The sequence below is a fragment of the Artemia franciscana genome, chromosome 5, assembly GCF_032884065.1.
Source record: "Artemia franciscana chromosome 5, ASM3288406v1, whole genome shotgun sequence".
NCBI lineage: Eukaryota > Metazoa > Arthropoda > Branchiopoda > Anostraca > Artemiidae > Artemia > Artemia franciscana.
This window is the reverse complement of record NC_088867.1, coordinates 36,903,240-36,931,218: the sequence shown is the minus strand read 5'-3', so window position 1 is coordinate 36,931,218 and position 27,979 is coordinate 36,903,240. Positions and strand designations below refer to the sequence as shown.

Sequence of the window (27,979 nt, the reverse complement as noted above, 5' to 3'; positions counted from 1 at the left end):
AAGCTAATTTGTAATCAGTTTCTAACTTAATTTTTAACTTTAAATCATAATATAGGCAAAAAACTTAGACAGGATCATAAGTTACCTTTTTATAACTCTAAAAAAATTTGTCCCATAATGGCACAAAAAAAGAAAACCCTGCTAGCCACATTGGAATGGTGTTGTCAACATAAATTTACATTAGCTATAGGGACGTAAGCATTAGCTTTAAAATGAGCACTTTTCCATCTTACTAAAATATTAAGGTGCCCTGAGGGGCCTAGTAGGCTACTGGAAGTAATCATAAGACAGCAGCATTTCAAGCTTCATTACATAATTTATGGAAAATTGTTTTAGTAATTGACTCCAGCTATTGAGACAAAAATAAATAACAGTTGTTATCTTGAGATTGGATAAATCTTATACATAGCATAAGGCTAGCCTAGGTAGGCAACCTTAGAAATAGACCTAGGCTATCCTAACATTGGTGAACAGTAGCTACAAAAAAGACTAACAAAATAACTACTTACTAGATGATAAGGCTGCAGGAACAGCCTTAGTTAATTCAATCGAAGGCTTAGAAGCCGACAAAACTTTTAGAGATGCTCTTCCTACAGCTCCTAACATTTTTCTGCAAAATTTTCTTAGAAGAAATGTAGACAGTAAAATCAGAAAAATAATATTGGTCACGTGACCTGTCATTAAAAATCTTTGGAAATAATTATTGATTAATAAATTTTATGATTTGAATCGAAATTTGAGTCTGAAAAATATATATAAATGTTTATTAAAAATATTTTAAATTATTTAAAGCTTTCTGCTGATTGTGGAAGAATTGACTGAAAAAATGTTAGCGGTAAAGTTCAAAAAGAGAAACCATGGGTGTCAGGAAAATCTCACTCTATGTTAAACGAAAAATCTTGCATTTTACAGATTTTTGGTCAGACATAAAGAATATTGAAGATATTCTACTGAAACCTGAACGGACAAATGTCTTGGCTTGGATGGTAATCCTAGCAGAATTGATCCTCAATGTTTTTATCATAAACACAGTCAGTTGTGAGTAGGTCCTAGGTCCTATTGTCACAATCACATGTTTTTCTTGTAGATAGTTTTGCAAAATACTTGGTGAAACGAATAGGAAAATTTTTAAGATTAGCTGCTTTTTGCTATCTTGTAAAGGGTTAGGTAATGAAGATAAAACTTTTAGTAATGAATCCAGGACCAAAAACATAGCCTACTGTGGGAAAGTAGGCTATTGGCAAGTCAATCTTTATCTTATTTGAATATATTATTGGTACTTTAAAATACCTTCCCGGGACATAATTTGGCCTGTAGACCCATCCCTGAAAGTTTCATTTTCCTAACCTAGACCCTTTCTGAGATAGCAAGAAGTCAATTAACTAGAATTTACCAAAATATGTCCCAGGAAGGTATTTTAAAATACCCATCTCCCCTCCTTCTCCCTCTAGAGGGCCCTGAAGTTTGCCTACATGACAGGTACCTATTGAAATTTTGACAAAACAACATTTACCTTAATTTTCAGTTACTAGTTGCTTTTTCTCTGCCTTTAGTTCTGAAAATGCAATTCCTGTTATTTTAGTAGAATTTTGAGCCATATCAATGTTTTCTTTCATAATTTAGGAAATGTATTTGCATATCTTTAAAACCTTATAAAATGGAATTGAGCAAAGTTATGAAGCTGAAAACAATTTTGTTGTACTTCAATTAAGTAGAAGATCTATTTTGCAAGGTTTCACTTTTATAACACACAAAACTTTTTAAAGCTCATCCAAGGTCAGGGCCCTGTAGAGGGAGAAGGAGTAGAGGTAGTGGCTTCAAATACCTTCCTGGGACATACTTTAGTCTGTAGATTTATCCCTGAAAGTTTCATTTTCCTAACCTAAACCCTTTCTGAGATAGCAAGAAGTCAATCAACTAGAATTTTATTAAATGCATTTTTGATAAAATATAAAAAATAGCCTATGAACTCTGATGGAAGAAGGTGTGGATAAATATCTGGTAAATTTCTAGTTGATTGACTTCTTGCTATCTTGGAAAGGGGTTAGGTTAAGAAAGTGAAACTTTCAGGGATGGGTCTTGGGTCTTTATCCTTGGAAGGTATTTTGAAGTACCTACCTCCACTCCTTCTCCTTCTAGAGGGCCTTGATCTTTGATGACCTTCAAAATAAGTGTGTTATAAAAGTGAAATCTTGCAAAATAGATCTTCTGTTTGAATGAAGTACAACAACAAAATTGTTTTCAGCTTCACAACTTTGCTCAATCCCAATTTATAAGGTTTTAAAGATATGCAAATACATTTCCTAAATTTTGAAAAAAAAAAACATTGATATGGATCAGAATTCTACTCAAATAATAGGAATTGCATTTTCAAAACTAAAGGCAGAGAAAAAGCAACTGGTAATTGAAAATTAAGATAAATGTTGTTTTGTCAACATTTTAATAGGTATAGACCAGTCATGTAGGCAAACTTCAGGGCTCTCTAGAGGGAGAAGGAGTAGAGGTGGATACTTTAAATTCCTTCATGGGATATACTTTAGCCTGTAGACCCATCCCTGAAAGTTTCATTTTCCTAACCTAACCCCTTTCCAAGATAGCAAGAAGTCACAACTAGAATTTTCCTGAAAACAGCATAGCCTAATATTGTAAAATTTATTTATCCAACTTAATCAGTGATTGTGGATTATATAACATTGAAAAACTGGATTTATAATGAAACAGTAAGTTTGGGATCAATGTTTTTAAGCCTTTTTTAAACCAAAAAACTAGAAATGTTTTGGTCATTTGCATGAGCTCAAAAAGTGCTTAAATTTGAATTTGCAATAGAAGTATTTATTATATTTGTAAAGAGCTTAAAAAAAGGCATTAAATGGTATGTTCACTTTATTTGTAAGTCAATAGCATGAACAACAAAAAATTTACTGCCAGGTCTATATCTTTATGGGACATACTTTAGTCTGTAGAGTCATCTCTGAAATTTTCATTTTCCTAACCTAACCCCTTTCCAAGGCAGTAACAAGTAGCTAAAGTAGAATCACAACAAATTAAATTCTAGTTGAGGTTTTCTTTACTATCCTTGAAAGTAGCCTAGCTGAGTTAAGTGCATGAAACTTTCAGAAATGAATCTAGGGAGTAGAAATGGCCTATGCTGCAAAGTTATTATCAAGCTGCTTTATCTATGCTTTTCTTTGTTTTTGGGTTTGGAAGATTGCATATATGATATGTTAGAAAATTTAATATTTTTATGTTGCCCAGCAAAATTACCACAGGGTAACACTCATAAACTCAGATGAGTACACCTTATAAGTATAGGGTGCAATGTGTAAGCTTAGTACTCTGCAATTCAGGAGGATATATTACACTCAGTTATCAGATTTTGAATTTTTGTAAGTTTTGGTAATTTATTTTGTAGTAATACCTTTCACTCCAGCAATTATTCACCCATATGACAGAACCCATCATAATTGCACTAGCAAAGGATTTCAAGAAAGGCTATGTAGTGTTCATTTTTAGATTGGTCAATTAAATCATGGATTTTTTTTCCAACAAATAATATTGCAGCTTTGGTTGGAACCTCTTTTTATGGAAGGCAGTTTGTAGAACCATGTGTATTTATGATCTTAGTGTCACATATTTTACTTAGTACCCCCTAAGAAGGGTGCCACAAATCTGTTTCTTTTCATTACCTGAACTATTTTTTTCTTTCTGCTCTCCAGAAAGAAACATGGTATCAGTTTAGTAATGTCACTATTCATAAGGAAACACTTCAAAAGTTTGAAAAATTACTTTAAAACATTCTGAAATTCTTACTTATGCTGTTCCTAAATACAGACTGCTTCACTTTATCCAAAATACATACAAGTTTCTATAACTATAGCCCTTATGGTTGCACATATAACCCTAGGATGCAGGTTTCTGCAAGGCTAAATAAAACACTTCAGCATCAAAATTCTTATTTTATAATATGCAGAATGTTTTTGTAAATCACATTACCATGTTTGCTTCCGTTGTTGTCTGCATTGATAAATTGTTTTATTTTATGGTTAATATCCAGTAGAAATGAAGTTTTTTTAGAATCATATATAGGTCTAATGGTTTTATCAGTTGAAAAACTTGTTCACAGAGAAAGCAAAGCAACATCAAATAAAATTTAAAATACCAGTGCTAAAAGTTTTATTAACTCTTGATTATTGTTTTTGATTGTTTTAATTAAAGCTTGTTGAATATATAACTTAAAAAGAAATGACTTATTGCCAATTAATATGCTTTTCATTATTTTTCTTGACTAATTTCATGGGTCAAAATAGGTAATTATGTTTGGTGTTGCTTTAAAGACCATTAAAGGGGTTTAAATTGAGTTTACATTTGAAACAATTATAATATTTGGAAAGAGCATAAATAAGGCATCTTGTGGTGTGCTCCCCTTATTGTGGAATCTCTTGTATATTTACCAAATTATCAATAGTACAAATCTTGTTGCCCTTTTAATTTAAGACTAAGGAAGCAGCAGAAAGAAAAGAGTTGTACAATTGAAAATCTATTGAGGGGTACAATTTGGGCTATAAATTTGCACATAAAACATGGGAGGGTTAAAGTTTAATGGTCTGCTTTTATGAATGATAGAAGTGTAACATTCTACCAATGATATGATTTATTTAAACCCAGGCATCTGGAACCATTATATAGCAACAGTTAACATTAAATAAGCACAAGTACAGCAAGCAGGCATATCATCACTTAACATGCATGATTTTACATCCTCCTTCCCTAGAAGAAGATTCTTATCACTTACTGGCAGTGGAGACCCAACTGTTAGTACTGTTACTAACATTTCCAAGAGAAGACACTAGGCCCACTTCTCTTCACTTTGTACAGACACAAAACAAAACTAGAGAACTCCTCATATGGCACTGATTTAACACACACTCAAGAGAAGGCACTTGGCTCACTTCTCATTGGTATTATATACACTGTGTACATACATCAACCTCTCTTCTTTTGAGACTTTTTTTTTTTTGGTAAGTTCATAAGTTCAGTTTGATTAGTGGCTAAATCTGCCTCCCCTGCCTCAATTTAGTTACTGGTACTCCATGCTTGGGTGGGCTTAGGCTACTGGTAGTATGGAACAGGGCTGTTCCATCAAGTGAGGGAATATCTGATGATGTGGTAAATGGTGTTTTGTCTGCACAAGATAAGTCCAATGTTGGGGCAATCACAGTAGGAGGAACTGCATTGCTTCCATTGCTTTCATTTACTGGACTACATCTGTTCTGTACTGGTGTCAATGGTAGCTCATTTGATAAATGTGTCCAATTCCTCCGTAGAACTGTTCCAGCTTTGGTTTCAATATGGAATGATGTAGGACATGCTGCTTGTGCTATGATGCTGGTGGTGCTCCACTGGCCATCAGTTTGTTTCTAGTAGGTCATTGTGTCCCCCAAGTGGAGAGTAGGCCTAGACTTGGCATGTTTGTCAAAGTATTGTTTCTGTCTTGACTGGATCTCTTCCTGCTTCAACAGGTACATTTTAGTTGGAACCATCTGCTTCTGCAGATGCTTTTGTGCAGGGTAAGGTGGATCATAGTCTGCAGCTCATTAGGAGTTGTGCTGGGGTGGTGTAGTTGTCAATGGGTGTATTCCTGTATTCCAGTAGACCCAAATACAGGTTATTTCCACCTTTACTTGCCTTGGTGAAGATGTCCTTGCAAGTGGTAGACAGCCTTTTCTACCAGTCCATTGGACTGTGAAAAGATAGGGCTGGATGTCTTGTGCCTTATGCCCCATTCTTTGAGAAACCATTCAAACTCTGCAGATGAGTATTGTGTTCTGTTGTCTGAGATGATGGTGTGGGGGATACCATGTCAAGCAAAATGTGCTTTTAGTTTACTGATGACTTCTTTGGATGTCAAGTTTTTCAACAGTTCAACTTCAAAGAAGGGGCTTTGGCAATTGACTGTTATGAAATATTTTGCTTTGTTCTAGTCAAATATGTCTGAGGCTACCTGCTGCCATGGCACAAATGGAACCGGGGGTTCATGAGTCTCTTTCTGGTTGTTATGGCTATGTTTCTGGCAAGTGGGACAGTTTGTGATTAGTGTTTCAATTTCGCCATTCATCTTTGGCCAGTAGGCAAGCATCCTAGTGCTTTGTTTTGTCTTTTCCATACCAAAGTGGGAGATGTGGAGTTGATTGGGGATTTGGGGCCGTATCCTCCTTGGAATAACAATCGTTTTGCCTTTTAAAATGATGCCATTCATGTATGACAGCTCATGTTGAAGGTTCCAGTATGCAAGGAGATCCTTAGCTCATTGCTTTCTGGTATTAGGCCATCTGCCTTGTATGGCTTCTCTGAGATGAATCAGGTGCTCATCTTCCTTGGTACAAAGTTGTATTTCATTGAGCCTTGCACTGCTAACAGCAAGTACATGTGTAATCTGGTGGACATACACCTCGATTTCTCTATGGAGCTTCTTGTCAATGTCAGGTAGGTGCAGCCTTGATAAAGTGTCTGCAATTGTGATTTTTGTCTTTGGTCTGTAACTGAACTCAAGGTCATTGGGTTGAATCTGAAGCATCATTTGTTGAGCTCTGGCAGGTGCTTTTGAAGTGGATTTTGTAGGACGGTTTCAAGTGGGCGGTTGTCTGTGGTTACTTTTACATGCCTGTCATATACGAAATGGTGGAAGTATTTGCAACCAAAGATTATTGCGTATAACTTTTTCTCAAGCTGTGAGTATTTCTGTTCAGCTTTGCTAAGGGAGTGTGATCTATATGCGACCACGTTGACATTTGACAAGATGTATGCTCCTAGACCGTGTCACGATACATCCACAGTGAGGTTGATGGACTTGCATGAGTGGTCAAAGTATGCTAAGTTTGTGACTGTTGAGTGTTTGATGTTTTGGAGGACTTTGTCATGCTCTTTGGCCCACTTGTGCTCGGTGGCTTTACTGAGGCCATGCAGGGTTTTATTCTGTGTTGATAAGTTTGGGATGTATTTTGCAAGATAGTTTAACATACCCACCAGAGTTGCAAGTTCTTCTAAGTTTGATGTTATAGGCATGTTATTGATAGCTTCGAGTTTGTCAGCATCTGGCTGCATTCTTTGTTCACTAATGACATGCCCAAAATATGTCACAATTGTCACACAAAAGCTGCATTTTGCTTTGTTGAACTTGATACCTTTTGCTCTGGCTCTCTCAAGTACACCAAAAATCAGGAGGTCATCAATGATGACAGTAAACCCGTCTAATCCCTCGAGAGCCTCTTCCATTCTTCTTTGAAATTCATCCTGGGCAGAGATGATGCCAAACGGCATCTGTTTAAAACGGTGTCTTCCAAAGATGGTATTGAATGTTGTTAAGTGTGCAGATTCATCATCCAAGACTAGCAACCAATACCCCAACCTTCTTCCAGTTTGCTCAAGTATTTTACCCCATGGAGTTTGGATGTTATGTCTTCCAGGGAGGGAATAGGGTAGAATGGTCTTCTGATTGACTGGTTCAAATCTGCAGGGTCAATGCAAATTCTTAGACTGCCCTCCTTTTTTTCTATGGTGACCATCGAATTCACCCAGTCAGTTGGTTTAGACGTTATTGATAATTCCCTGGTCTTCCATCCGTTTAAGTTCTACTTCTAACTTTCCTTGAAGTGCTGAGGGAATTCTTCTTGCTGGGTAAGCTGTAGGGACTGCATCGTCCCTCAGATACTGATGGCACTCTCCATCTAATTTTCCTATTCCTTGGAAGAAATCATTGTCACTACTGATTATTTCATCTGTGTTTGTCTTGTCAATGGCGTGCTTGTCCTTGCATGTGCTTTTCTCAACTTTACTGACATTCAGTATAGTTTTACAATACTCAAATCAATGCTTGCCCAGAATCCGAGAATTGGCTCTGAATCCATTTCAACAATAAAGCATGGTAGGGTTTTCAGCCTTGCTTGCTTTCTGCTTGCAGCTCAGCTTGCATACACCTCTAACAAGAATTTTGGATCCACTATAGCTTGTGAGTTTCTGAGTACTTTTTTTCAGTGATAGATGTGGTAAGGCGTAAAAATACTTGGCAGGTAGAATGTTAGCTTGTGCTCCTCTATCGACCTTGAATTTGACAGGTAAGGAGTGGCTCACCTCCAGTGTAACAAGGGTTTCATATCTGTTCTTGTTGGTTTTGTTCTCTATGGCATATAAGAAGACATCCTCATCTCCATCACTATTGTCAGCTGGGCTCTCCTTGTATTCCATCACTGCATTCACTGATTTCTTGCATTTGCGTACACGTGCAAAGTGATTTGGCTTTTTACTTTTTGTGCAGGTTTTCCCTTCACAGGACAAATGTGGCTAGGCGAGTATACTCCTCCACAGAATCAGCATTCCTTTGTTTTTCTAGATGACACAGATGCATCTTCGTATTTTCTGACTGGATGTTTGTACTTCTGGACATCATCAATTTCTTTCTTGATTTGTTGTGGTTCTTGTACTTCAAATGTTCTTAGCTGTGCCTGGGTTGTTTGGTAAGAATGGCGTTTGTCAACAGCTAGTGCCAAAGTTAGGCTATTGCCTTCCCAGAGAAGTCTTTCTCTAATTTTCGGGTCTCTGATGCCACTAGCTTTTTTGTCCTGAACCATTTCATCAGCACTATCATAGTTACAAGCCCTCACCAAGATTTTCAGTTGTGTGATGTATTTCTCTACACTTTCTCCTTCACACTTGTCATGTTTTTGGAATATATATTGAGCAAATATACTGTTGGTGACTGGTGCAGAATATTCGCGGAATTTCTGCAGGTAAGTTTCTACATTGTTTCTTTCTGCAGCAGTGAGTGGAAAGGTGTTGAATATCTGGCGCCTTTCTTTTTCCTGCCCAGATGAGAAGGTAAGCACATTTGCTTTCTGCTGTATTTCCAGACATGGGCCCCAGAAACATCAGTTTGGCATGCTCTTCAAAGCCTTTCCATTCATTGCCGAGGGAACCTGAATCCCAATCAATACTTGGTGGCTTTTCTTCCTTCTTGTGACACCATGTAGCATTTTACCAATGATATGATTTGTTTAAACCAGGCATCTGGAACAAAAGGCCTTATATAGCAACAGCAAGCAGTTAACATCAAATAAGCACAAGCACAGCAAGCAGGCACATCATCACTTAAGATGCATGGTATTACAATAAGTAAGCACTTTAGAATGTTTTAAAGTGGTTTCAATGAGATTATAGTGTTTGATTCTGGAGAATGTGAATTCTAAACTGATACCCTTCTAAACATTATAAGTTGGAAGTGGGCAAAGGCATAAGAGTCAAAAAATTTATTTATGCCTTATTTGATCAGTACATCTTTTTCTCAATAACCTTAAATTGCAGCTTGGAGCGATCTAAGAATTTTTCAAGAAAGCTTTGATAGAAAGCTGGATTTAGCCTGAAAATGTCTACACCTTGAATGGTCCATACCTAAGAACTTTATCCATCTACCAAGCTACTTTTTTAAATTCACATTGTCCTTTCTTATTACCTTAAATTGGTCCTGTGGTGGCGCAGTGGATTTGACCTTAGCTTGGTAATACGGGACCCAGAGATCGAATCACGCTGCAGGAATGCACTGCAGGGCTGACGCAGGGACCTTAGTAGTCAAGAAGCGTCGTTAATCTGATACAGTACAATTACCTTAAATTGCAGCTTGGAATAATCTAAGGGTTTCTTCTTGTGAAGCTAAGGAGTTAATAATTGAAGTTGTTTTCTTTTTTATTTAGTGGCCAGGTGCAGTTGGATGATCAGTAGCTTTTCAGTTGAGTTTACCTTTTTAGAGGACCACTCAGCATCCAGCCTATGTTTGAGAATGTTAATGGCTCAGCAGTGACTGTTTCTTCAGAGATTTTGTTTCAACTGTTAACGATTCTTGAGTAAAAAAATTGAGTCCAGACTCTGGATAGGGGTAGACTGCTTAACAAGTTTTCGTTGATAACTTCTAGTTCTTAAATTAGGACCAGCAGTAGGAAATAATGATGGTAGAGCATTAGCCATCATTAGCTTATAGGCTAAAATGGCATCAACTCTATTTTTCCTGTATACAAGTGTAGGGAGTTTCAAATTTGCTAGTCTTTCTGTGTAGAAACACTCCTGCATCCCAGATATTACTTTGGTGGAATGTCTGCACATGTTCCAAAATTATTGTGTCTCACCTTAAATTGCAGCTAAGAGCAATCTAAGGATTCCTCCTTGTAGAACTCCAGAATGATGACTTGAGCTGTATACAAAGTTCATTAATGACCAGGTGCTGTTCCATCTTCAGTAGCATCCCAATTGAGTTTACACTCTCTGGAGGACTACTCAGCATCTAGCCTTCATTTGACAACATCAACAGATTCAGCAGTAACTGTTCCATTAGATAGTTTGTTCCAACTGTTGCAATACATGATGAAAAGAATTCAGTGCAAACTTTTAGATATTGTAGACTGCTTGACAAGTTTCAGGTGATGACCTCTTACTCTTGACGTCTTTTTTAAAACCAGTGGGGGCTAGAGACGTTCGAAATTTGAGCTTGGGACAAACAAGTCCCTTATACAAAAGACTGGTCACTTTAGGGGAACAAGTGAAAAGAGTACACTTAATAGGCTCCATCGTTGAACTAGCACCAGCAACATGCTTCTTAGCATGAGTGCTGAACTTTAGTTCATTGTCGATAGTGACTCCAGGATCTTGCTCATGATTTACAGAGGAGAATGGGTGGCCTGAAAAAAAATAACAACAGCAAGGATAAATTTTGCCAAAAAGAATGACATGCACTTGGCAACTTTGAATTCAAGAAGCCTAGCCTCAGTCCCTTGACCAAGCAGTCTAAGGTTATTTTGTAGAAGGGCATAATCCTCACATGACAAGGCTGGTCCAAGAAGCTTCAAGTTGTGAGCATAAAGTGTTAGTTTACTGCTGATAATAGAAGATATTAAATAGTGTAGGACCCAAAAACTTCCCTGAGGAATTCCACTCAGAACATGCTTAGAGAAAGAAAGAATATGGTTGCCAGAGCCATCAAATAACCGAACACATTGAGATTGGAGATCAAGAAAACTAAGGATCCAGAGCAGGGATTTCTCTTCAAGCTTGACTACAAATAGCTTGTTTGCAAGTTGCTTGTGCCAATTTTGTTAAGAGTTTTAGAAATGTCAATTAGAATAATGTCAGCAGGCATCGCAGTATTAAGTAACTTAGTGATTTGTTCATGTGATTCATGGAGATTGGTATCAACAGATCTTCCAGAATGATTGCCATGCTGTGAGCTGTGCAAGAGAATATTTGCTTCAAGATGTCTAATAACTGCAGAACTGATTATTCTTTCAAGAACCTTAACAACTGCTAATGTCATGCTACCAGGTCAGTAATTTCCTGCAAGGTCCTTTCTACCTTTCTTAAATATTGGAATGATATGGGTAGTTTTCCAATCCAGAGATAGTCTGGAAAGATTGAATGATAAGTTGAACAGTAAGGAAAGTGGTTGACATGAGACTGTTTGTCTTTCATGAAGGATACAAGGATGAATGCAGTCTGGATCAGCAGATTTTTTCATTTTAAGGGACATAAGTTCCTTTAAAATTATAGTATCAGTAATCCGAATTGGTTCCATCTTAAGCAATGCATAATATATATATATTATAATATATCTTATATAAGTAGTTAAAAGGTAGGCTATAGTTTTGCCTGTTTTGCTAAAAAAAATGTTGGTGCAAGACTTTTCAGCATGCACAAGTTCAGTTTTCACATTAGACCAACTCACATCAATATCATCAGTAATAAGCTGTTTCCAATTAACATTGACAGGACTTTCAGAGACTAGTTTATAATTTATACATTTTCTTTGCTTAAAAAAGGCGGTTTAGTAGGCAAACATAACCCTGAGATTATTACAATATGGTTGCTATTGCCAACAGCTGTGAATATTACATTTTTAATAAGAAGGTCTGGATTGCAGAGAATGACCAGATCTAGACTTCTAGAAGCTTGATCCTCTCTGAAACGAGTTGGTTGAGATGTTTTTTTAGAGTGAGAATTATTAGAGATGCCAGACAAAAAAGGAGAAACCCTAGTGCAAAAACTAGATTCATTAGTCCACTGGATTTCAGGAAGATTAAAATCTCCCAAAATAGTAAGCCCTGTATAAGCCCACTTCTGTGGCAAAGAAGGGAATTCAGCTTTGAAAAAGTTGGTAATCAATTAATTTGATACATCAGGTGATAAGGCTGACAATTTGTTTTTTCAGCAAATTCTGTAACTGCTGCAACATCCATTTCTTCTGCTATCATACAAAAGGAAAGCTCTGAAAGCTTATTAGAGTGGCTATCAACATTGGAACTAAAGAACTTCAATCCTTGTGAGGTAGGAATCCAATAGGGATGTGGGACTTAATTATGCAGTAGCTAAAGAACTAATGATGCTATTGGATACAGCAATGTGAAACAATGAAGAAGAAACAATAGGTGAGCAAGGAATTGCAGAAGAAACACATGAAATAGGTGCAAAGGAAAGGTCTGTATCAGACAAAGAAACACTATTATGGACACTACAAGGCAGTTGAGAAACAAGATCAGATGGTAATAGTCTGTATTCACTTGACTACTTACAGGGGGAGAAGGACGCACTGTCATTAGCAGGAAATTGAAGCAGTCAGGGGGATTACTCCAACAGGCAAGATTTTTTGGACAATGGCGCCCTTACTTATTATCAAATCAACTTCTCCATTAGCTTTTCTGTGTTTCAAATCTTCGACAATAGCTTTGTGGTTTTTACAATTCTCCTTTGGAGTATCACCTCAGAAAGACACTGTTCTTTTAGCTTCGAACGCTTTCTGTATGATACCTTTATTAATTCAGTTGACGACACAGAGAAGAGGAGAGGAGGTGGCGGCTACCAGAGGGCTGTTGGCTATTCGTAAGTCTTTACATTTATGGGGGGCGCCAGAGTCAATTCTATAAGTGTGGGAAAGATAATCGTACAGGAAAACAGCATCATCAACCGGGGGGGGGATTCCATATGTAACAATATTCAAACGTCTTTCAAAACGCTGATGCTCAGAACATACAATTAGACAATCATCAGTTGTTATTAATGGGACTACAGCAAATTAAGACATTTCAGCAGACACTGTAGAAGTTGATTCAGATCATACTGATTGAAGCAAATTTTCAGTGTTTTATGCTCTGTTAGCAATATCACAAAAGCTGGACAGAACCTAACGCTTTTAATGTCAGTTTTCAGCTGGAAAAGGCTTTGGGTAAATTGGCTGGTTGTGGCCAAATCCTTCTTGAGGTCTTTGTCAAAAGTCTTCATGGAATTATCCACGACGGAATATATATATATATATATATATATATATATATATATATATATATATATATATATATATATATATATATATGTATATATATATATATATATATATATATATATATATATATATATATATATATATATATATATATATATATATATATATACATATATATATATATATATATATATATATATATATATATATATATATATATATATATATATATATTATATATATATATATATATATATATTATATGTATAACTATGATAGAATCAATCAATCAATTTATTAATACTAAAGAAAACTATTACAAAAGTAAATCAATTAATAGGCCCAAGAAGCTATGCTTTATGGGCCACAGAGAACAAAAATAAAACACTTATAAAATATATACAAAAAAAAAAAAAAAAAAAAAAAAAAAAAACACTGGAACAAGACAAGATTTTAAAAGAAGAGAAGTGACATACAAATTGGGATAGAATTAAAAGAGAGACAAAAATTATTTAACTGGAAAGACCCGACAAAATAATGCCTTTGCAGAAAGAAAAAGAGGGACATCCAAAGGGATGGAGTTCCATAATAGAATTGATTGATATACAGGAGACCTCTGAGCTGCTGTAGAGGATCGTTTGGGTAAAATAAATCGTCGAGAAGAATTACGCAAAGAAGAAAAGTACCTACCTGAGCCTGTCCTTGAGAAAAACTGCTGCAGGGTCGGTGGAAGAGTACCTAGAAAAGCAGAATGCGCTAAATAAAGAGTATTTTTACCTATAATATGATCCAGCGGAGCTATTCCAGTATCATTATAAAGATCAGAGGAAGGGTAAAGCCGAGGGAGAAGAAAAGTAGCCTTCACTGCCCAATTTTGGGCTCTTTGAAGTGAGCAGAGAAGAGATTTATTAGTATTGCCCCAGACAGAGCAGCAATAAGAAAAGTAAGGATGAATAAAAGCATCATAAAGAGAAACCATAATATCAGGAGGAAGAAATGAATTAATCTGGTGCAACATTGAAGACTGGCGGAGGATTAAGGAACGGGTGTGAGTTATATGTGGTTTAAAAGAAAGAAAACAGTCAAGATACACACCAAGAAGTTTCACCATAGTAGCTTGTGGTATAATATCATTCCCAAAAGTCAGGGTGATTGGCTCCCGTACGTCTCTTATGCGGTAAGGGGTCCTAAAGTTGACAATGGCACTCTTTCGGCTGTTAAGAGCCATACCATTTGACCAGCACCAATCCTTTACTTTATCAAGAAGACCTTGAGCTATAGAAGTGGCAGATGGCAGGTCCACCGCAGCAATGAAAAATTACTGTCATCAGCAAAAAGAACAGGGTGAACATGGGGCTGAAGACCTTCAACAAGATCATTAATGTAAATTAGAAACAAAAGTGGTCCAAGCACTGAGCCTTGTGGGACACCTTTCAATACAGGCAAAGTAGTGGAAGAAGTACGGTTAACCAAAACATACTGAGATCTATCTGAGAGGTAGGACCTAAACCAATCTAGTGGGACTCCATGCACACCAAATAAGGATAGTTTAGACAGAAGAACATTGTGGTCAACCATATCAAAGGCCTTTGAAAAGTCAAGAAATAGACCCAAAACACACAAGCCCTTGTCCAGATTAACACGCACAAACTCTGTAGCATCAGTAAGTGCATGTAAGGTAGAGAATGAGGGACGAAAACCATACTGATGGTTAGTGATGAGAGAATTTCCTTCAGTCGAATTAGTACTAAATACAAATGAAGAGAGTCGACGATACACTACTTTTTCAACAACCTTTGAGATGACGGGAAGAAGAGAAATAGGTCTGTAGTTTGAAATTAGAGACGAATCACCTTTTTTGTGCAAAGGTAGAATAGTAGCAACTTTAAATGAATGAGGGAAAATACCAGAAGAAAGAGAGAGGTTAGTTATGTGTGAAATTTGATGAGAAACAAACTGACTAATTTTTTTAAGGACATTATTACTCAAACCAAAACTATCAACTGAACGACTGCTAGGAAGTTGGGAAATAATACTAGAAATCTCAGTAGTACTACATGGGGAAAGGAAAAAAGACTTCTCTGCCAAGGGAAAACAACTTACTCTACTCGGGGGTGGAATTAGAACTGAAGGAAGTGTGGTGAAATACGAATTGAAGGCACTCGCTGAGGATTTTTTGTCCACAACAGAACCATCAGCATTTCTATAAAGACATGGAGAGGAATGTTTGTGTTTCTTGCGAGAGAGAGCTTCATTAATTACAGTCCAAACCTTGCGCAAATTCCCCTTGCATTCATTAATTCGACGCGAAAATACAGCTTTTTTGCTAAACGAACTGAAGAAGTGAGCACATTTTTGTAATGTTTATACTTCAAAAGATCATCCTGTGTCTTACTTTTACATGCAGCCTTGAACAAAGACGCCTTCATATGGGTTGCATTGATCAGACCTCTAGACATCCATGGGCATTTGGGTGTAAAATTCCTTGGCTTATTTCTAAGAGGAAAATGCTTATCCAACAGAGTTCCCATACGACACAAAAATAATCTAGTTGCACAATCAGCATCATTAGCTTCAAGAACACTAGACCAATCATTACTCTGAAGACCATGTATTAAATTAGAAATTTCTTTATCTGTAAAAGTTCTAAAAGAAGACTTACCTTTCTCATCCACAGTAATCTCAGTTTTAGGCACAGATAGTGATAGATAAATAGGAAAGTGATCAGAAAGATCAGTGAAAACAAGACCAGAAGAGAACTTCAAATTAGGAGAATGAGAAGTGAAAATATTATCTATTAAAGTGGCAGAATTTCTTGAAGGGTCAACGCGAGAAGGAAAAAAAAATTGAAGGAAGCAGCCCTGAAGAAGAAAATACATCAAAAAGATGGTCACATTCATCATTTGATCCAACATTTAACATATTGCAATTAAAGTCTCCCAAAACACAAATTCGTTTTTTAGAGAAAGTCCCCACACCGGAAAGCTGATCACGCAAATCACAGAACAGATGTGTTGGAAAAGGAGGGGGCTTATAAAACAAACAAACAGTATCACATGCAAACTGGCTTTTCAGATCAATGACAAGAGAATAAGCTGTCCTACTATTAGACACCACTGATGTAAACAAGGATTCAAGGTCAGATCTTATACAAAATTCAATATTAGATTTTATAAACAAAGAAATACCCCCAGAACACTTTGTTACCATTCTAGGGACGTGAATAGCAATATAACCATCCATATCATAATCTGTAAAATTATCACTATCAGATAACCATGTTTCTGTCAAGCCTATGACATCAAAAGGGCAAGAATTATTAGACCACAAATACGATTTAAGACTGTCCCACTTATCTCTTATTCCACGCACATTCAAACAAAATACATTAAAGCAACTATTTGAAGAGAGTGAGGGCAAAATGTTATCACAATAATCAATGGTGGTGTGATAATTGCAGCTAGAACTAACCATAGATTCAAGGAGAGGGTCAAAAGTGTGTGCCTCTTGTCTACCAGCACTACTTGGTTGATCAAATATAACTGAATTAAGAATAGAAGAATTCAAAAGAAAGGAGAAATCACCCATATATACTACACATGACAAATGTATACGTTAACTTTACGAATGAACACAGTATCTAACAAGCAGGCTGAAGTAAGAGAGGGTGGATTGAAAGGTAAGACATATAGGCAACAATAGAGAAAACAACTGCAAGAACAAAGACAATAATAAACTACTAGGTTCAAAGGGAATAAAAATAATAAACAACATTATGCAAACATAAGAAAAACTATTAAATCATAAATAAATTTACAAAACAGAGCTGAAAAAAAGAATGGGTTTATTTCAGTCCTGGGAGGGGCTTGGATGAGCTGTAATTAACTGATAGAGAGTATCAACTTGAGATGCCTCTTTGACAGTGATCACTTTACCATCAGAAAGCTTTGTGAGTATTTCTCCTCCACTAGACCATGTAGACCTCTTCCCAAGCTTTGATTTAGTATAATTAAGTAGCTGAAGTCTAGACTTTGTGAGTGACTCAGAAATAAAGACACCACTACCTTGCAAACATTTCTTTTCTCTAAGAATGAGCTGCTGCATTCTAGAACTGCAAAATTCCACAACAAGTGGGCGAGGTTTCAAACCTGAGCCTTGTTTACCAATCCTTCTAGCAGAAACTATATCATTCTGGGTCACAGGAATACCAGGAAATCTAGTACTGCAAAATCCAAGGAATCTGCTTTCAGAAGCTTCTGGATAAGGGTCTTCTTTTAAACCAAATAGGACCAGCTGATTTGAGAGTTTCATTTGGTCAAACTGATCACTCAGATGATCAACATTGGATTGAATTGGTTTCAGAGAATTTTGCAGCTTTGACAAACCTGAGTCAAGCAATTTCAGGGAGGATTCAAGCTTTGTCATCCTCAGATCATATTGTTTGAGTGATTTTTCAACAAGCACATCAAAATCCATTTTCAGGCTAGTTTATACCTCTTGTTTGATTATTTCTATACTGTTGGCATCAAAAGTAGCAGGTTCATGACTAGGGGTAAGTTTTTTAACAGAGGCCTCAACCAATGGACCAACTTCAGTAGACAGTGCTTGACTGACAACTTCTGCCATTGTAGTTTTGAGCGTTTGATCATTCAGCTTCTGCTTATTCTTTAAAGTGTTTAAGTGAGAGGTGAGCATAGCAATTTGATCATTAATGGATTCAGTACCACTAAACTGGATGGAGCAGTCTGATCTCATCTCTCTGGTGTTAGGTCTATAGCTCTTTTTTGAAGTATCACCCATGATTTAAAGATATAGCAGAGATATAGGCATCAAGCACAAAATAAAAAGACTGTACCTGGAGGGTCCCCAATTGCACCCCTGGGGTTGGGGCTGCTAGACTTGCCTGCCTTTCCCACTGGACTGGTTGGCAGGCTAAACCAGCTCTTCATACAATTCCGAATTTAATGGATAGATTAAAGATGCCACATATTACACTTAAATAAACAATAAAAATTTCCAATGTATATCTTTAATTTTGAATTTTCCGCCCAACTTGCCCAAAGCAATTTTCCGCCCAAAGGCATGAAAAACCTGCAAAAAAAAAATTTCCAATTTATAAAAAATTTTGATCTTTTTCTAAGAAAAATTCTAAGTAATGTTATAATTTCGGGTTGACAAAGGAATAGAACTGAAATTATTAAATTGAATGGCATACATATCCATTTTTTTTTTCATTAGAAAGTGTAGGCCTGCCATAATAATATATATTTATGTAGGAACGTAGACTTTAATGAATGTAGTTTATTTGAATATTTATGCTCCATAATCAGTGGATTAACTTTTTCTCTAGATACAGAAATTGACTGGAATGCATACATGCAGGAAGTCGAAGGGTTCCTAAAAGGTGATTTCAACTACACAAATCTGAAAGGAGATACTGGTCCATTGGTCTACCCTGCAGGTTTTGTTTACATTTTTGCAGCCTTTTATTACTTGACTGGACATGGACAAAACATTCAGATGGCTCAGTATATTTTTATGGCCATATATATCATAAACTTGGCACTTGTATTCAGGGTTTATGCAAAGGCAAAGAAGGTCAGATGTTTAACTTTCATATGTGATTCATTTATTGCATACTTTTAATTTTTTTTTAATATGGATATAACAAGGAGGCAGGGATAAACCTTTCCCCCAATTGGTAACAAAAATTTCCTTCTCTTTTTTGTTTATCTGTACATTTTTCTTCAGATGATTTCCATAAAGGTACTACAAAGCGAATCCAAAATACTCATTTTTCGGATTCACTGTCTTGATTACAGTTTTTCCATATACATTCCTATATCTTAATTTTATTTATTCTTGCCATAATCATTATTTTTTTCTAATATGAATTAGACAATTTTTTCTAATTCATATTGAAAAAAAAATCGTTTTTGATTTCGTTTTTCAAATTTCATTTTTGATGCACATGACATGTGATGTCAACACAAGTAGAATAATCTTTTTACCAAGGTTGGAATAGTTTTATGAATCACCTCAATACTTTATTCTATTTTATGCTCATCAAACTTAAAACTTCCATTTGCTATCATTGTCAATAAAAAATGCAACTCTTTGTGTATTTTAAGCCTATAGATAGTATATTTCTCAGGCTGTTTGTTGATCTGCCCATTTTTTCTTGTAAATATTTTTTTAATATTACGTAGTACATGTTGCAAATTGCTAAACATATGAAAAAGGTTAAAGGATCTAAACCCAAATTTCCGAAACATTGTTAAAGGTAGATGGATGTATAATGACCTCTGTCAATCTGAAAGAGGGCCTATGAAAACTTATGGACAAGGTGGTAAGACATTTGAGCACATGTTTATATAAAAAGATCATTCAATTTGAAAGAACTCTGTATCAGCAGTCGTTGCATTATGTCGGACCTTTGCGTTATTATTGCTTCAAATGAAAAAAAAAAATGGCTAATTTCAAAATATATAGAAAACCTACTCAGATTAATGACTATTTTAGATTCCATTCCTGTCATCCAGTTTCAGTAAAGAAAGTGGCTCTGCTGCCTTGATTTGTTCAGGCATTCGATTTGTTCCCTTGATTAAATTTATTATAACTTTTTGTCTTAGGTGGACCTTTTGTTTGCTACTGCTACCCAATAACTCCATCAATGAAATAGTCAAAAATAGAGAAAAAAGGAGGGAAAACTCCTGATATATACGATATAGAGTCTAGAAGAATTAATGCTATGTCATTTATCCTATATTCAAGTTCTAACTGAAAAACTGAAAATAATTTTGTTATAAAACAATAATGCAACTTAATTGAAATCTGTAAAACATTTACTGAGTTATCTCAATTTTGGAATATTAGACTTGCAGCAAATAATGGTAGTGGGAATAGACCTTTTGAGAATTAGAACAAGTTCTTTATTGAATTATACAAACTGTTGAGAATTTTAAAATAAGTCAGTAATTCAAGTATAGACTTATTGAACGATGGATCGATAAACCTTTTAAATAAATCTAAAAATCCCGGAAATTTTTTATTCTGAATTGGCGTAACATCTTCCCATTTCCCCGGACCATTCTGGTCCTTTTGAAAAAGGAAAATTATTATAAAAAAAATATGAATATTAGAAAAAAGGTTAGAGAGACTATAGAAATGGGTTGTATTCTTTTGATTTACAGTAAATAGAGATACAGGAAACCTTTTAATTGATTTCAATTTATGATAGCATTTTAGAAAATCAACTTATCTTTGAAGCAAGTAACTCGGTTTTAAAGAATTCACAGTTGATTAATGAAGAACTAAAGGTAGACAAAAAGTGCAATAAATGTATATAAGAGTATGCCTCCCCGATAAAGTTAAGTGCAGTAATGTTTTTTTTTCGGTTTAGTTTTCAGATATGATCTGAATTTAACCTTGCTTTAATCTCCCTAATTTGTCGTATTCCTTTTAAGTTCCCATTATTTTTATATATTGTTGTTTTAGTACCTACCCTTTTCTTCCATTTGTGTTTACGTCCCCAGGTCGACTATGCAGGAGATTTATCCATAGCATAGCTTACATCTGTGAATTGCACGTTTTTTGAATTTTCGAATTATTTTTCTTCGTTTTATATATAAAGTATATTTTATTGGTCAAAATTGTAATTTTCATAAGAAACAAAATAAGAAAAAGGTAATGAAAATTAAATGAGAAAAAAAGAGGAACTATATTTTGTTATTATACTTTTTAAGTAGAGAAAACCTTGTTAGCTTTGTCAGCATTTCCAGGCTTTTACCTCACTTCTTGCTTAAACATTATGTTTCTACTAAAATGTTTCTCTTTCATGCTAGGTTCCACCTTACATGCTACTATTCATGTCAGTCACGTCATACCGAGTCCATTCAATATTTGTTTTAAGACTTTTCAACGATCCCATGGCTGTGTGTTTGTTTTTCGTCTCATTAAACTTGTTCTTGGATAATCGATGGAGTCTGGGTAGTCTCTTTTACAGGTTTGGCTTTTTTTTTCTTCTTCTTTTCATAAATATCCTATGTATGTAACCATAGTGAATCAGATGCACATTCATGAAAATACCACAGAATTTAATACTTAAACTTAGTATGTTTATATCAATATGCTAAGGTAAGTTTAGTATGGTTATCTTGACACAGACTGCAAGTCTCTGGAAGGGATTACAAAAGATTTAGTAGTCAGCTGACGAAAAATATATCGTCCATAAAAGCGATGTGCGAAACTTGTCTAGTTTATTAGTATCATAATAATTTTACCACGATTTTTACCTTAATCTTGATGGTGGTCAAATATAAGGAAGATCCAGTCAGTATTGCCCCTTGCTCCAATATTTTGGCTGTTGCTGCTTGTGTCTTTTTTTCAGTCTTTTGCCAGTCTTTGACCTATTAAGATGAAAACCAGTTTTCACAGAGGATTATTGTTTGGATATTTATTTCATTGCACTACTATTGAAATTGTGTTCAATACTGTATAGCGCTGTAAACAATTTGCTTTGAATAATTGGATAATATTATAATCGTTGCTGTGGATGCCAGAGTATGATGGAATAAACATCTGCAGGTCTCCACGGTCCATCAGGCCACCCGCCACGAAGGTGATTACCAATGCCATCCGTTGGCCAGCTCACTACAAGATAAGTGACATCTATGATTTTTTTTTCGTTCTATCTTCAAGATGCCCTTTAAACAGTTTGATTTAGCCGTAGCTCATTTCCAAGGATTCCCGTTATGGCCAGTCAGAGTAACGCAGATCGTTAAAGATTGCAAAGGCCCAGGAAACTTCATTGTTTTCTGCTTCGGAGATCACAAGGAAATAAGAATCACTGAAAAAAGTTTGGTATCGTATGAAGTTAACATAAAGGAATTGTCGTAAAAACGGGAAAAAGAGTAAAGTTTGTGTTTGAAGAAGCTAAAAACTCTCCCGAAATATACAAACAAAGCAAATCGTACGCTGTGCTCAAAATCAGCGAGCCAGCGAGTTCGTCATCTCAGCTGTTGGAGAAAATTGTCGCTAGTGAGGATGAGACTGCGAGAACGGAAAAATTAATGATGGAAAAAATTACTGAGAAAGTCTTAAAAAAGTACGGGGATAAACAACAAAAAAGTAGGGATTCCTGAAAGCAATCATAAGAGACGATAATTAGTGAAATCTATGCCTCAGTGTCCCTTGAGTTTACACCAAAGTCTCAGAGCATATTACAATCATACAAAAGCTCGAAAGCAGAAATTCAAGGGTTGGAAAATCGCGTGGCATTATGGAAAGTAGAATAGACGATTTTGAACAAGGAAAGCTCCTAGATAGCCTAGTTTTCAATGGTGTGAAGCAGTTACCGGGTGAAGATATGAAAGCAACAACAACGAATATCATAACACAGAAAATGGGAGCCACTGGTTTCACAGAAGGTTTCCAAAGTCTTCTAATGACGGTTCGGAGGTCACAGCAAGAGTTTTTATGCAAGGGTGATTTTAATTTTGATCTTTTATCTACAGGTGGTTTTAACTTAGATTTTTTAAATTTTATGGTTTCTAATGATCTTTTTCCGCGGTAAAAGTACCTACTAGGATCACGGATCACTCTGTTACCCTGATTGACAATGTATTTGTCTCTTCAAAGTATATCCAAAAAGCGGTTTCTAATATTGTGGTGAATTCTGCATCGGATCATCTTCCAGTAGTATTTAGTTTAGCTTTACAAGTGTTACGCTAGAAAAGTAAAATTAAATTGTTCGAGAGATTAAGCCTCAAAACGTTCGGATGTTTAAAGAAGAAATAAGTGCAACATCTTTTGAATCTATCTTCAACCAGGAAGACATATGTGAAGCTCTTGCACAATTTAATAGCATCATAACTACTGCATATGATAAAACTCGTCCACTGAAGACACACAAACAGAGACCAAATATGCCGAGAAAACCATGGGCAAATGATGAGCTAGTTAACTTATTTGAACGTTTCAAGTTTATCTGAGATCTTCCAGGAAGATAGTTTTCATTTTAAACAGACTTGGAATATGGCGAACTCATTGAAAAGGAAATCAAAGAAACAGTATTACCCGGCGCTTTTCGAGGAAAATAAAGTAGATCCGAAAATAACTTGGAAAGTTACCCATGAACTGGTTAGCGGGCCTCGGAGAACTCAAGACCCTCGAATTGAAATCGAAGTAGTGGCTGTAGAGGATAGACAAGAATTGTGTGACAAGTTCGGTGATTGTTTTACTAATATTGGAATGAAGATACGAGCGGAAGCTAGAAGTTCCCAAGCTCTTTTGAACGGCATTTCGTTTGCTGGTGAACGGGGCGTGAGAAAGGAAATGGAATTTCGTCCCTGTGATTCAGCTAAATTAACAAAGATGGTTCCATTGCAACTGAACCACCGTGAGACTAAACCACTGTGCAACTAAACCACCGTGCAGCTGAACCACCATGCACCTGAACCCCTGTGTTGGACCCCCGTGCAACTGACCCCCCGAATAATTGAACCCTTGTGTAACTGAATTCCATTTAACCTCCTCGTCCAACTCAACCCCCATGAGACTGAATTCCCATGCAACTGGACCACCGTGCAACTGAACCACCATGCAAGTGAACCATAATGCAAGTGAACCATCGTGCAACTGAACCCTCGTATAACTAAACTCTCGTGCAGCTCAACCACTGTACTTACATTTGGTAAAACAAAAGTTAGAATCTTTACACGTTCAACCTTATTGGAATCGTTTGCTTTTTAAAGTCATAAAATAAATGACTACCCAGATGATTAATTAAAAAGCTCCGTTTTGCTGTCACAGAAACAAGGAAAATCGGACGTCACAAACTCTTAAAGCCAGATTTATTTCTCCTTTTTATGTCTGTTAATGGGAGTTCCCTTCGCCCAGTCCCTGTCTACGGGTTTTGGCGTTTACTCCCCCCTCCCATGGAAATACTCTCCCCTGGAAGATACCCCGTCGCGAAAACTGTGGTTTTCCAAATTGGAATATTTTATTTGGGTTCTGTTGTTTTTAGTTTAGCTGAGAAGTGCTAAGGAAAGTGGAATATGTGTAAGTCTTGCCCCCTCTCCCTCCATGCTAAAATGTTATTCTCATAGAAAATCCTCCAGAAACTCCCCCCCCCCCTCAGAAAACTCCCACGCGAAAAATGTCCGTATGTTTCCCAATAACAAACACTATCTGTAAGCAATGGACAAATTACAAAACTTAAAAAGGTACTAAAGCTTCCGCATTGGGGTTCTCTGATAGTTTTGTGGCTAGGGAGAGAGGGAGATGCCTAAAAGGGTGCATTTTAATGCCAAAACATCTCAACTGTCATTGAGCCTTCTTATAAGCACAGGATTAGCTCCAGGGGACAAACGAGAGGAGAATGGAGGCAGAAATTAGCTATAATCCCCAGGCAGTTCTAGTTTTTTTTTTATAAGTGGAAAGTGATCGGATACCAACCAACCGCAAGGGGTATTTTTTTGGGGGGGGGGAAATTTTCACGGGGGGGTATTTCCTAGAGGTGACATTTCCCGAAGATATTTTCCACTGGAGGTATTTTTCCGGGGGAGGGCTGGTTGCCTTCCAATCACTATGGACTTTTAAAAAGGGCACTTTTTAACATCGGTTCATGGCTTCAGTTTCAAACCGAACAATAAAACATGATTAACAAAAACCCTCACAGCCTTCGGGGTAAGGGCTTTAGGTTATTGCAAGCTATCCATTGTCAAAATTAAAGATTTTATAGAAGGGATGGTCGTACAAACTTCGGATAAGGCTCATTCATTTAGAAGTTGAAATTTCAAGTTGAATTTTGAGGAATCAAAGGTAATCAGAGGACAATCAGCCTTTCTCTTTTAAATGCCATTTTCCCCCCAAATGCACCCAATCAGTTTTTTTTTTAAATAGTCTAAAGGTAAAAAAACTGTGCCTCTGGGACTAACAACCCCATCAGCAGCTCCTGGAGCAAGGGCTGTAAATTAAGCAAGTTACTCAATGCTAACACATAGGGTTTTATGGAAAAGATTTTTTTATAAACTGGAGGGGACAGGAGTGCCCATTCGATTGGAAATCAAAAGTTCCAGTGCACTTTTTAAGAGTTAAGAGTGATCGAGGTGCTTCCAACCCCACCTTCTTTTTCCCCTTAATACACTCGATCGATGATTTTGAAATGACCATTTTATTTAAAGCAGATGTAAAGATCTGAATACGGATTGTATTTCCCCTGGACAATTTTATGTTGCATGTTCAAGAGTCGGTAAACCTGACAATCTATTTATATGCACAGACAATGGGACATCGAAGAATGTTGTATATTCGCAAGTTTTACGTAGTTAAAAACATATATATATCTATAACAAAAAGAGAAATCTTTTCTCTTTTATCTATATTCACAGGTGGGACACAGGGACACAATTACAATGGCGCGTAACTAATATGGCGCGTAACGAATTACGCGCGCGGGGGGGCTTGGGGGGGCGCGAAGTGCCTCCCCAACAGCTAGTATTTAATAAATATGTTGAATGTTGGTGACGACTGTACCTGCATTTTTCACTGTCCCTACTTGTCATGGCTAGGTGACGACCTAGCCAATGTGGACAAGTCATTTACAGTGACTTCTTTAATTTGCGGCGTAACCCGATTCACGTTTCATAGACAAAAATTGAGAAAGGCTCATTGGTTATGACTATTATTAATGACCTAACTGCTCTTACAGAGAGGTTTTTCTGAGACATTCAAGACAGGTACGCAATTTAGTTTTCAAAAGCAATATACTGCTATTTGTGAATTATATAGTGTTATTATGAATAAAAACAATAATAAAAAGTTTCGAGTATCTCAAGAATCAATTGAGGGACTAAAAAGTGGATTGGAGCAATTTATTGAGCGTGCAATTTTTTCGATAACAGTATATAAATCCTAGTTTGACAAAATGTTTAGTACCACCTTTGAAGTTGCTTTAGTCTATTTAGATATGCAGTCGACTTTCGCTAACTCGAAATTCGCAGGACCACGATTTTTCTATTCGTCTATTCGATCGGTCTATCTATTTGTGTCTTACCGCACAAAAGAATACATGTTTTTTCCAGGGGGCGCGCCCCTCCTTACATAGTGGTGGATTTGTGGTTGGGACCGCTTGCCCTGGTTTGGGGTAAGACGAAAGTTTTTTTTTGCCATTGGTTTAATAGTTTTTAGTGAGTTTTTGCTTATTAAGACTGTTTCGTTATGCAAACGAGTTTGAAACAAGATTTCAGTTACTTTGTGCGGTCTCTGTTAGATTTCACTATTGACGCATACCGCCAAAAAGTATTTAATTAAATTTAGGTTAATCGATGGAATCTGTCCGTGTTACCGCAAAAGCCAGCTGGGAGGCGAAAATCTTCATTTAATAATAGCAAAGAGGGGAAATATAAAATCCTAACTTCTTCAGGCTGTCGAAATAATATTTCAGGATTGTGCTGTCACAACGGGGATGAAAAGCAAAACATTCACGTCTTTTACTGTCAAAAATTTGTTTTCGAGTCTTGCTATGGCACTGAGGAGAATGAATTGATATTAATACCTTTTTGGCTGTCTGTTTTTTTTTTGTTTTTTTTTTTGATTAGCTTTTTGCAAAGTAAAATTTTTGCAACATTGTTGTTTTTTAGGGGATTTGTATAATGAAAGTAATGTATGAGAAGTGCCAAAATTATTAATTCAAGTTTTGGATTTTGGTGAGCAAATGGTGGCCACTTTACTGCATATTTTCATCTAATTAAAGCTCTGAATTATGTGACATATCACCTCCTCTGTTCATCCTAAAACATTAAAATAAAGGCCAAACTCCTTAGAACTTTAATAAAGGTTCGTATAAGTATATACTTAAGACTAAGTATATGAGTCGAAATACTCCTTCAATGGTCGGAATAATCAATGAAGAACAGATTTTCGAAAAATTGTTTATAAAAGAAGGCAAACACTTGTGTTTATTTTTTTATCTAGCTGGTATAGACCGGTCTTCGAATTCTCAGTTTGAATCAGTGGAATGGCATCGATTTTTTTTTCAAACATTCACTAAAAAATGTTTTTAAAAGTTGAAAATTCAAAAAAATTTAAAAGTTATATTTTTTTTTTTTTTGGCTGGGCGGTTTTTATAACTTACTATTTTTTTTATCAATATTTTTATACCCTGTTAATTTCAACAGATTTATTAGAACTTTAACCCTCACCAGGTTTTAGATTAAATTACGACCATTTCCACTACCTACCTACGACACATAATTGTCAAGGTTCCCTTTAAATTGCACGTAATTCCTTGTTTGCAAGTTTATCGAAGCATCCTATTATGTGCCCCCCCCCCTAAAGAAAATCCTGGATCCACCCCTGTGTTTTTCAGGAAAGTTTGTTTTTCAATGAACAAAAAGCTGCTTTTGCCCGGCCGACTTCGCCTGAAGAAGCCATAATGAAGACAGGGTTTTGTAAATCGCCTACTGACTAGTAGAAACTAGAAGGCTACTATAACAAAAGAGATCTGTTTAAGGGCTCATTTAAAAGCTTATATTTATACCTAATCGCTTTTATAATTTTTGTGATTTTTTTTATGGAATTACTTTAGTCTATTTAGATATGCAGTCAATTCTCGCTAACTTGAAATTGACAGGAACACGATTTTTCTATTCGTCTATTTGTTTTGTAACG

The 27,979-nt window shown here is 36.1% G+C and overlaps 2 protein-coding genes across 4 annotated transcripts in view; one reads left to right on the top strand and one right to left on the bottom strand.

Moving 5' to 3' along the window:
- Positions 1–653, bottom strand: part of LOC136027363 (ATP synthase subunit beta, mitochondrial) — a 40,739-nt gene extending 40,086 nt beyond the window's left edge. Inside the window, exon 1 of the mRNA XM_065704531.1 lies at positions 510–653. Coding sequence (XP_065560603.1) covers positions 510–606 — 97 coding nt within the window. The 5' untranslated portion in view covers positions 607–653. The remainder of the gene's footprint in view (positions 1–509) is intronic.
- A 175-nt stretch (positions 654–828) lies between these two features.
- The window catches only part of LOC136027359 (lethal(2)neighbour of Tid protein-like), a 67,582-nt gene continuing 40,431 nt past the window's right edge, over positions 829–27,979 (top strand). For 2 of the 3 annotated variants that reach the window (XM_065704525.1, XM_065704524.1), the window contains exons 1-3: positions 829–1,038; positions 18,657–18,904; positions 21,151–21,311. In XM_065704525.1, the coding sequence (XP_065560597.1) occupies positions 858–1,038; positions 18,657–18,904; positions 21,151–21,311 (590 nt within the window). In that variant the 5' untranslated portion in view covers positions 829–857. The remainder of the gene's footprint in view (positions 1,039–18,656; positions 18,905–21,150; positions 21,312–27,979) is intronic. The other variant, XM_065704526.1, reaches the window with a different exon arrangement.